Consider the following 11,649-nt stretch of genomic DNA (forward strand, 5'->3'; position numbering starts at 1 on the left):
GTTTGTGCTGACAGCAAAAAGCAAAGATGAAAACCAGCAGAGAGAGACTTTGACTTCAGAAACATGAACAGGTAGAAATGGAGGCAGCAGCCTAACTGCTCATCGCTGCTTTTGCTACATGTTAAAGTTCAGGGTCTGGCTGCTGAGCTGGGGTCCACATGCCTTGGACCATCGTCTGTAAACTATAAAGATGGTTATGTTGGGAAATTTTAAATAGATCACCAGTTTGTGAAATACTGAGACCAGGCTGTCTGGCAACAACAACCTTGACATAGTCAAAGTCACTTAAATCATTAGCCAACTATATATTTGCATAAACGGCAGCTGAACAGGTGTACCTAAAAAAAAAAAAAAAAAAAAAAAAAAGGGTGGTGAAAGCATCCTCTCATTGTATTTTGGCTGCTCCAAATACAGAGAGAAAAAACCCCAATCGTTGCTCATTTCTAATGCAGTACATACAAATAACAGCAGACTGGCCATGGTCATTACCTTGGACTGCTGCAGGAGCACAACATTAATGTGTTTGTTTGATATATAATAATCTAAACACATGACTTTCTTCCTAAGCCTTCTGCTAAGATACCTTCTCCCCCCTTTGTTTAGATCTTTAGTTTGGATTCTTTGGCTCTTACTTGTGTAAAGTGAGACAACATTCACCGTGGTATTTAGATGTCTGCAGCTTCATTAATGTCCTTGTGAGAAAGATACTTGAGACCCTGAAAGTCAGTTTTTCCTGGGTGCCTGTGCCAATACTTTTAGATTTAACAGGTTTTACTTGAATCTCCGTAATCAAACTCACTAAAACTGCAATGTGCACATAGAATTCAAGACATCTGTAATTTTATTCTACGAAATAAGACGATGTTAGATACCACCAAATGCACTTCAACTCTTTAGCTGCTTAACTGAATCAACCTTTTGTAATCTCACTGCACAAATATATTTTCTTTTCCGTACTCCATAAGGACTATGATATCACACACTGACTTATGGAAAAACAATTTAAATCCATGAGTCTGAGAAAAATCTGCAGACTTGCAGAAGATAAGGCACACTAAATGTCACCCTCCTGAATCAAAAAATTTTATAAGCAGCATAAACTTAAAGTAATAGTTTATACACTTTAACAAACAAGAAATTTTTAAAAGCACATATTATATTCCACACAGTACAAAATAATGCAAAACTCCATGGCCACTCTATGCAGCAGCGCATTGGTTTGTCCATTTCCTGTAAAGTTCTCTTTGCAAAAGTCTGCAACTCTAATGTCCCTTTACAAAGCTGTTTAACAATCGGTCGCCTCGATCAGAAAGCCAGTAACCCGCCATGGCTGCCAATGCTCCCATAAACACAGATGTGTAGACCAAATCTCCCTTTGCTGCAAGTGTTGCCAGAGCACAAAGGACCACCCCAAAAAACATCTGCTTCAGTATCTCCACCTCATCATCCTGGATATCCTCAAATAGACCTTTCTCCTCAAAATCTGCAGAAGGGTGGGAGAAAAGAAGAATTCAGTTTGGTTTCCTTTGAGCAAATTTTCTGTTCATGTATTTGTAAGTGTCCATGGTTAACATTAGGTGGCACTCACGAGGCAACTGCTTTTTCACGCAAACACTGTCCATGCGGATGAATCCTTCAGCGCAGTCACAACCGAAAGATCCTTCTGTGTTGGTACAAATCTCATCGAGACCATGGCAGGCAAGCACACGGTCACTGCATTCATCTATATCTGAGCAAAACAATAGCAACAGAATGGTCAGACCTTTTAAGCAGCTAGAACTTTGGAGCTCTACTTTTCCACCATGTACCTGCATCATTATTTTTCACCTACTTTTTGCTCTGTCTGTCATATAGCGTTAAACTAGTACATATAGCTAGCGATGCTTTACTGAGTCATTTGTTTGCTTTTGGTTCACATTTAATCATCTACTAGTATCTCCTCCTTCATAGCCTGGTTGCACTCAATGGTGTTTTTGCCTCAAGTTTTGTTGTTTTGACCTCTAATGGGAACAATTTTCTTGCATATTTTTTCAGTGTACTCTTTTCACTGGAGGCTGACATACAAGCTCTTTCTTCAAACACGCCTGAGCTTGTCTCATTTTTGTGCATTTTGTGCTATTTTTAAGGCAACAATATTGCAAAAACACTTTTATATTGTGAGAAAGAATCATACCAGGTATTTTATTACAACACAATATGGCACAGGCCAGTTTTACAGTGTTCCAGCATTTTTGGAACTCATGCATATATCATGTACAAACTATTCTCTTGTATTTACCCAAACACTTGGATCCTGTCAGTCTGTACCCAGAAGCACATTTCCTGCAGCGTGCTGGTCCGCTACCCAAGCAGCCCACACAGGCCACGTCGCAGCCTGAGAAAAGAGGGGTCATTTCCTTTTTTTAATCCACTGCCTGCATTGCATTCTTAAGCTGCTGCAAATAATAAGCAAACAAGTGAACAATAGGTCCAATTCTTAATTTTCTGCATGAGTATCCAACATAGTTTCTTTAACACCAACTCTAAGGCACTGACCTCTGCACTCAAAGGATCCTTCTGTATTAAAGCAGTAACTGTTTGGAGGACAGTTACCCAGCTGTGTGCCACACTCATCGATGTCTAAAACACAACATTTAAAAATGTAAAAACACCTTTTTTTTTTTTTAAATTTAATATAAAAGTGATAATGTCTTGACTCCAGAAAGAAGCTCTGTATACAGTACCTACACAGATCTTATTATGGAGTGTCCATCCATCTCTGCATTCCTCACACTGGTCATTTTCTGGCCCTGAACACAAACTGCAGCTATCTGGACAACTGCTCACCTGAACAGCCAGCAGACTCCATAGACAAACACCCTGAAGCAGGTTTCTGTGGAGACTCTTCATGCCCATCTGGCCAGAAAAGGAAACTATGAATTTGCTCCAAAATACCATGTCTTTACGAAATGGTGCTTGTGTTAGTAGAGATAAAGTGAGATTTATCTGTTTACTTCATGACAATATCAGTTATTTTCCACAATTATATTTAATGGTCTCCAACACTGCTTCACAATATTTCACACATAACACAAACGTTTTTGTTTTGTTTTGACACAGGTTTTAAATATTAAAGTTTTACATATAAACAAAGGTTGCTTAAAAATACACAAAAATACTACTACAGTTCTGAAAGCTATATCAATTAACTGCTATTATCAACAGTTACTGGAACATCACAGATATATCATATCAAAGGTATTTGTTGTCTTATATGTTCTGACTGTTTTTTATTTATTGATTGATTTTTTTTATTGAACTAAATGCTGAAAAAAAGAGGCTTGTGGTAATTTAGAAATGATGTCATCACCTAGTTTGCCCAGTAGAGTGGTTACATTGTTTACATTGTACTCAATATTATCTGCAGCTGTAGCAAATTATGCACCACACTTGAGCAGAAATTATTAAGTTGCTATAAAGCTAATAAATTTTGTTTTACTTCCCGAAAAGTCTAAAAATGGAAACCTCCAGTATTGGCTGGGGTAACAGAATACATTGCTTAACACACCCTAATTAGGATTTTCCATATAAAGGATATTAACTTCTAAAATATTCTTAGTTAATTTATTTGTTCCACCACTGTTTGGTTCAATATAAAAACGAACATTAACATAAACAAACAAACAAAACCAAAAGAAACCGGACGTACTCGGTTACCGTGCTTCTAAATATAAAGTAGCCTTGATGCCAGTCTCTGGTTCTTCATGTTTCACGTTGAAAAAAACAACAACATATCAGCCGACAGAAAATCTGACACTAAAACAAGCAACACGACCAGCAACAAACTGACTCTGAAATGAAGAGTATTCGTTACCTTCGCGCTGCTATAGGGTGAAACGGGCAGAAAACTTTAAAAGAAGCGAATCCAAGACAGACCCGCTTGACACATGACCCGGCTGTTGGCTACATTGTGTTCGGTTGCAGAGATAACTCACACCTCCCGCGCGGGCGGAGCACATATCCGTCCCAAGACACCGCTCTTACGGAATGTGGTAATACTTATAACAAGTACTTCAGTAAGTCCTTACACTGGCCCAATAAGAGCCGCTGTCCTTCCAAAGACCAATCATAACTCGATGTGTTTTAGCTTTTAAACCAAACAAAAAAACAAAAACAGAGGCAAATATAGTTATAGACAGGTGTGGACAGGCTTCCGTGCACGGTTATTTTTAGTCTGTAGGAGTTACAGTTTTGCAGCTTTGACAATAAGACTATAATCGTTCTTGCTTTCAAAAAATCCCCTAAAAGACCAAAATGAATAGATCATCCAGATTTTTTTGCCGTTGTCTTTGTGTACAGAGATGATCATCTCAAGACATGTCAGGACTTAGTTTATACTGTCAGTTTGTATACACTGTCCTGGTACAGCAGCTGCTTCTGCTTAAGCAGATTTAAAAAAATAAAATAAAATAAGGCTTGAAGGTATGTGGAGATTTAGAACAACAGATTATTGGTTATGGTCTCTGTATGGAATTTGTTGACTGTATTTGTATCACTTATCACTGAGTCGGGAGTCTTATTCTTCATTAGCATATCATCTTCATGGCAGCCAACTCTGATGAACATATTCTTCATGTACACAAAAAAGCAATACAGCTTATTAAAGTACATTTGGGTGATTTAAAAGATTTACACGATGATGCCCTCTTGCTGGTCTTGGTCCCTTTTTAGCCATTGGAGTACCTCACCTTCCTCCATATGATCCTCTCTCTGTCTTTGTCACAGTTAGCTCAGCTAGGAGAGACTGATTCTGAGAGGGAAGACTAAACAGTGGCAGCCCCTGAAGAAGCTCTGGTAAACACCTGTCTCTGGTGTGAGTCTCTCTTGGGTGGGAATCAAATTTCACCAGAACGAAACGTTTACCAGCTCTATCAAGGAGCTTGTCAGCTTGAATGAGGGACAGGGAGGCTGTGAACAAATCAGAATACGGTGACCACAGCTTTGGTAGATCATTTTCTTTGTTCCCCATGCTTTCGTTGATAATATCTTTGTTCCAGTGCATCCATTCTTCGGTTCTCTCCAAGGCTCTACGTGTCAGAACCAGCAGAACTCGGCCACCCAGGCTGTTAAGCTCCAGCAGCTGTGAATGCAGCCATGGCAGAGGCCCCCAATTACACTGCTCCCTCCTGCTCCACTGGTCGACAGACACACTGAAGCCCTTGTCGCTGAGGTTGGACCCGATCTGACACACCAACTTAGAAGTGGCATCATCCACGTCTGGGGGGCTCAGCAGGACAACATGACGCATCTTACCAACTTTAGAGAAAAGTAAGTTAGAATTGTATTGTTGTGGGTGTATGTGTTTGTGTGTTTTAGTGAAAGTAGAGAAAAAAACTCACTTTTTACTATCCCACCGTGTTGCCAGCTCCACACCCATCCTATAAAAGTAAGAACAGGTAAATTTAAATCACTGAATTTATCACTACATGGATATTTATCTCTTCACAAATAACTGATTCGCTGCACCGTGAATACGCGATGTTATTGTTAGACTACTAACGCGAAAAAGAAAAGGAAATTTTCAAACTTACCCTTGATAGATTTATGAAAGGACCATAACAACAGCACAGTAATGAAAGCCAGCAGCATAACAGCAGTGGCTAGGAGACTCCAGCGCCACCTGCCAGCTGCAACCAGGAAAAAATAAAATCCCTTTTCAGAAAATAGAAGAATGCTATTCTTTTACAATTTTTAAAATGTGACATGTACCTACCATTGTCATCAAAACAAAATGGACCTAGGTCATGTTCCATTCCCTTTACTCTCATCTGCACAAACAAATAAAAACAAAGGAGTTACCTCTGTTCAGGAATCAGGTATGACTAAGTCTATACATTTTGGAATACTTTACCATCAAACACGGCAAGGGCCGGAGGGGTACATTTTCAAACACAAATGTGTTCACCTGATGAAACAATTGCAAATCCTATTAGTTTATAAAATAGGGTGTTCAGCTAGACACTGTTTTATTTTATTTTTGTCTAATACAGATACATTGATACTAATATTGGTACTTCACTCGTTGCAAATGTCCTTTATTTTCAATTAAGAGCTGGAACAAACTGATATAGTGCATGCAATCCCAATCAAAAGTTTAAGACCACTTGCAAAAATGGCAAATTTTTTTTTGCATGATTGGATCTTAACAAGGTTCCAAGTAGCGCTTCAATATGCAACAAGAAGAAATGGGAGTGAGACAAAACATTTTTGAGCATGTAGTTTTTTGAAAACAACGCTGAAACTGAAACAGGCTGTTTTACAGCTGATCAAAAGGCCAAATCTGTCAAAGAAAAATTGATTCATTGTCAAATTCTGTCAGGTAATCACACTGTCACGATGTTCTGAAGGCAAAAGCAAAAAAATGTTCCCTTTTTGAGTGTCGTCAGGTTGCTGAACTGCATAAACAGGATCGCAAAAAGAGTCTCTTGAAATCCATATACCTGACCGTTTGGACCAAACACGGGACATTGAAAGGTGGAAGAAAGTTTTATTCTCTGATGAGAAAAAATGTAACCTTGATTCCAACGTTAGTGGCATGACAAGCAGATCCCACCTGAGATGTTTTCTACACGCCACAGTGGAAGGGGCGCCATAATTGTCTGAGTTGTTTCAGCACTGTTTTCAATAAATTGCGTGCTCCAAAAAATGTTTTGTCTTTCTTCTTGTTGGATGTTGAAGCTCTACATGGAACCTTGTTAAGATCCAACCATGTAAAATATGATTTTTTTTTTTTTTACCATTTTCAGGTGGTCTTGAAAACAGATAGATAGATAGATAGATAGATAGATAGATAGATAGATAGATAGATAGATAGATAGATAGATAGTAATAGTGAAGAGTCTGAAAAAGAGGAGTGCACGCCTCACTAGGCTGTATCACTTCTTACCCAGAGTCCCTTGATGTTTTGTTTCCATGCAGTGCCATTTTCCAGCTGTTGGCTGAAGGCACTCCTGCTTCGACTGTGTTTCTTAAGCAGCCACACTTTACCATCCAGCCTGCAAGGTGCAGACACGTTCCAGGATAACATTTCTCCAAAGCTGGTCATTTGTACATGGGGCTTTGACACGGTGATATTTTCCCATATGTTCTTTTGTGATTCATTTAGAGAATCTAGGGGAGACACATAGTGAGTTATGATGTCTACATTTCAAGGAGGTAATCATCCCAATTAAATAAATACACATTGCTCAAATTTTCTCACCAGATTTATTGAAGGGGCATTGTAGTGACCGTGTAGACCTTTGTCCATCCTCGTACCACAGCTATAGGACATGTGAATATGTGAATATGATAGTCATATAAGTCTGCATGGGACACAAGACTGCTGATATTAGCCAGGAGAAATCATGTAAAAGAGCTGATGATACCTGGAGACACATGCAGCGGGTTACGGAGTACAGTGGTATGGTCATCCTGTTCCAACTCTGCAGAGTAACATTTAAAATGGCTTCAGCGAAGAGTAGTACAACTTTAGTACAATTTGCCTAATTGCCCAGCTACTTTTGTGGGCAGAGGAAGACAATATTCACTACATTTATCAGGTTATGTTTATCAGGTAGTTACTTTGCAGTGTTAATGATTACTTATTATTATTTGCAGTGCATTTAATAAAGCAGTGAAAGCATTTCCTCCTCAAATTCTCGAATTATTCCTTAAACTAAATACCTTCTTCACACACACTAAAAGTAATAAAATTAGCTTCACCTACACCAGCCATCGAATATTATGATTGTATACTTATTCGTGTTTATATAACATCATGAAAAACTCCACATGATGAGTAATTTCTCCTCTGATGCTTTCTAATAATTTGAAATAAAGTGAAATTTTAATGCTACAGTTTTACTTGGAATGGTGTTTTTGCTTCTTTTACTAAAAAAAAAAGTCAAACCCTTTCCAACCTTTGTACAGAATATAAATGACAAACTATAAATGTCATGAAATTAAGGCACTGATATCACTAACCTGACACCTTCCTTTCTGCTCGTACTGGATGCACATCGAGGGGGGGATCTTATTCCCGTCTTCAAGCTGCAGCTCCACTTGATTCATCTTTGAGTTTACTGCAAATGTGAATTTGGGCACTGAAAAGAGGAAATCAGTGTCAGTTATTAGATATGTTTTCTCTCTCTCTCTCTCTCTCTCTCTCTCTCTATTTTTGTTGTTTTTTGCTTTAATGCACAGGGACATTGTTTGATTGTGTGTTTTACCTTGACACTCTGGTAAAGTTTTCTGCAGTTCCTGGGAGCACACTGAGAACAAACAGGTATATATGTCACTGTTGCCAGATGTGTAATAAGCTGTAGCTTTATAGTTCAAACGTAATTAAAAATACACACCTTCATTAAAAGAAGGAGCAGCAACCCTTTCAGTTATACTTGAGCTACGGACAATCAGGGAGATTTCAAAGGGAAAGCCATCTGACTGAGTAATCACCACTGAGATCTGTAGAAGTCACATACAGATCAGCGTTAATGAGACAAGTATGCTGGAAGTGAGGCAGTAATGGCAGTGCAAAGTACATGGGGTTTACAATACCTTTAGCTGGTTTTGTTGAGTAAGAGCTTCATTATTCACTGTAAACACCACCTTCTTGCACTTTGGCATGGACGCTTCTGTGCAATAACATACTGTCAATGACCCTGTGGTAACACAGAAACAAACGAAGGTGTGGATAAGAAAGAATTGAAACTTCATTTCCACAATAAGCCAGTAGTCTTATCTGTCAAGACGCTTGACTTATATTGTATTACTAACCATTAGTAACTGAAGCTAGTGGTTTTCACTTGTGCCACTGTTATCTATGACAGCGTTGCAACAAACCTCTGCTTCTTCAGATTGACTTATGAAAAAGCAAATCAGATGTAACTGATTTTTATTGTGAGCTAAATTGTTGTTTTGTTAGCCAAACACGTGTTCATTTCACACGAACCATTTCACAAATAAACTCCATGTTTGCTCAGACATTGTTCCAGTGATGATTCCCAACATGCCAGAACATGTTCTTCTACATCTCACTTGGATGGCTTCCAAAACACATCTGCTTGTATATCGCAGCAAGTAACTCTGACTTTCAAGTAAATAAGAGTCATTGCTCACTGTAGTGGCTTTCCTTCAACCAAGACAAAAGTTTAAAAATTGCATCACATAAAAAGGCACGTTACAGTTTCCTTTTGTTTTAATACAAGGCTGATGTTTGAACTTATAAGTGGATTTCAAATACCTTGTGAAGTGATCTTGTCTTCTCTGTATTCTTCCATTTCTGAGCCAGAGGAGCCTTGATCCTCCGTGTCTTCATCTGGATCGATGTTAAACTCTATGTCTATCACCAAACATAATGCACATGCTGTCTTGTTCGTACAGCAGAGCTTAAAATCTGGTTTTAGTGTCTGAACATCCACAGTGTTTTTGCTGGGATTAACAGGCATCTCATCTTTCATCTTGCATTTAGAGAGACCCTTTAAGGAGAAAAAAAATTGGAGGAAAAACATTTGACTTGTTACTGAATGAGCCTGGGTGGCAATATTTGCAGTTCTGATGACTATGTTATAAAACATAAAACACTCTGATCATATAACCTTTTGTCTGCTTTTAATTAAATGTTTAAGAACAGATAACTTAATTGGTGAAACAGGAAATGAAAATGTTCAGGGACATTATGATAAACTATCAATGAAAACTGTGTTTTATGTACAGGGCATGCCATTGTCGGTGTATTTAAGCACTGTAAATTATAGTACCTGTGAGCAAATGACTTTGTGGCTGTCATGTTCAAAAATCTCCAAGCCATGAAGTGGCATGTGTAGACTCAGTAAAATACACCAGAAGGACCATCCAAGAGCCAACATTCTTCTTTAGGTATCTGCAGCAGTCCTACAGCATTCTTCTACGCATATTTCTCTGAGGGCAACATTCAAACCTTGTTAAGCGAGTAATTTGGCTGCTTCCTGATCATCAGCTGGGTTAGAGATTGGAAGTTATACACATAGAAACTCTATTTGTACAAGGAAGGGAGTGAGGCACTGAGATAAACTATAAACCCACATATATGAATATGTGTTTCACATTTGTTTATGGTCTAGTCAAAAAGAGATAAAAAAAAATAAGTTATTTTGTTTAACAGAATAACTTAATCAATACAATTTAGATCTAGCAACTTGACTGGCATTGGCAATCTTTGTGTTATTAACAAATCCATTACAGTGTTCGCTGTTAACTCAATAGTCCTTGCTTAAAACGCATTCAAACATGAAAAATAAGAACACTGTAGTATGACATTAGATAAGACAGGAGTATAATGACATAAAACTACAGCAAAATTAGTAATCTAATAGAGAATAGTCTTACTTTCTTTAAAACCTTGTGTTGTAATCCACGCCAAAGTGTGCATTTCTACTGGGTATTCAGCTCCACACCTTACCAAAGTATCCCACAAGTGCTTGAGTCATGTGAAAATTGCACCACACCGCACGTCATTGTACTGAATCAAGACAAGTCCCTCCCTCTCTCTCCCTGCCTCTCTTTCTTTCTGTTCCTGTCTGCAACCGAGACTCAGCAATGCGCATAATCCTAAAACTTCCTGCTCCGAATTCTTGATTACAGTGTAACCAACACAAACGACAAAGTTCAAAGTCCACAAGGAGGTTTTTTTCTGGGTTTTTTTGTTGTTGTTTTTTTTTTAAATCAGAACAAGGTTCAACCTTTATAAGACTAAAGTATTCTTAAACAGTACACAGAGTGTTACTTTAACAGTTAACAGTTCCTATTTGGGTTTTTTGTTCTGTTTTTTTGGACAGCACTTGATAATGTGTTCTCTGTGCCTTTGTCAAAAATTCCTTGTGTTGCTGTTTTTGGTATACTGTGCCTAGATAAACAAGTTTAACACCTACTTGCATGTCTTTCATCCACTCTAATGCAGCCCGTTGAGTGAGAATTATTCAAGGAGGAACACAATGGCACACACCTTGCACAACAGCTCAACTGGTTTGACCACATAATGCTTAACTAAACTCAAAACCGTGTCTGTCTCTTGAGAAGAAAAAAAAGAAGAAAAAAAGAAAAGAAAACGTATATCAGTGTTTTTGCTTTGTCACTGTGAGACAATGGCACTGAAGTTTTCAAGCCTTTCTGCATTTACCATTTCATTTTTTGTCCGATTTGTTTTTCAATGCACTGCAATAATCAGAAATTTCCAGTTTAAGATAACATCTTCTCTTTGTTTAAGAACCAGTTAATAAAGAGTGAGTGAACAGTGAGGCATATCACCACCCGTGTAACCGAACTCTGCTTGTCCCTGTCCATGCAAGTTTGAACACTTTAAAACTTGTGCTGTGTTTATGTTTTTCAGTTTCTGCTATTACCATTAAAAAAAGCAGATAGCCTTGCTAATCTCATTTCTTTTCACTTAAACATGGAGTTAGCTTTCATTCATAATGCTTCAAAATTATTGCATTTAAACAGGTTGCCAATGTGAAGTATTTGTTACTTTAGCGCAGTGTAAGAAGTGTTCACATTACTTTCACTTTTGGTTTGTATCATGAAGAGACAGGTGCATGCAGAGCTACAAGCTGGTGTTGTTGCATTCTTTACATTGAAAGGACTAAGATGCTT

General features: G+C 38.1%; 1 protein-coding gene across 8 annotated transcripts; it reads right to left on the minus strand.

The window, feature by feature from the left end:
• Positions 1-358: 358 nt before the first annotated feature.
• On the minus strand, positions 359-10,474 carry LOC102203216 (uncharacterized). Of its 8 annotated transcripts, XR_001290252.1 has the most exons (21): positions 10,387-10,451; positions 9,780-9,939; positions 9,263-9,497; positions 8,578-8,681; positions 8,379-8,484; positions 8,250-8,291; positions 8,005-8,123; positions 7,407-7,463; positions 7,241-7,301; positions 6,926-7,149; positions 5,891-5,944; positions 5,753-5,807; positions 5,571-5,666; positions 5,379-5,417; positions 3,854-5,295; positions 3,689-3,739; positions 2,724-2,895; positions 2,536-2,619; positions 2,279-2,374; positions 1,589-1,729; positions 359-1,483 (listed from the first exon to the last, which is right to left on the minus strand). XR_001290252.1 is itself a non-coding variant. In XM_013908661.1 (15 exons), the coding sequence occupies exons 2-15, from the start codon at positions 9,885-9,887 to the stop codon at positions 4,724-4,726; spliced, it is 1,872 nt and encodes a 623-aa protein (XP_013764115.1). In that variant the 5' UTR covers positions 9,888-9,939; positions 10,387-10,451; the 3' UTR covers positions 2,904-4,723. The 8 variants fall into 8 exon arrangements, 1 of the variants encoding a protein (XP_013764115.1); XR_001290251.1 differs by lacking the exon at positions 3,689-3,739; XR_001290254.1 differs by having other exon boundaries at positions 2,827-2,895; positions 3,689-5,295.
• Positions 10,475-11,649: the final 1,175 nt, after the last annotated feature.

Source organism: Pundamilia nyererei, unplaced genomic scaffold (genome assembly GCF_000239375.1).
Source record: "Pundamilia nyererei isolate P.nyererei 1_Seehausen unplaced genomic scaffold, PunNye1.0 scaffold00012, whole genome shotgun sequence".
NCBI classification, from domain to species: Eukaryota; Metazoa; Chordata; class Actinopteri; order Cichliformes; family Cichlidae; genus Pundamilia; species Pundamilia nyererei.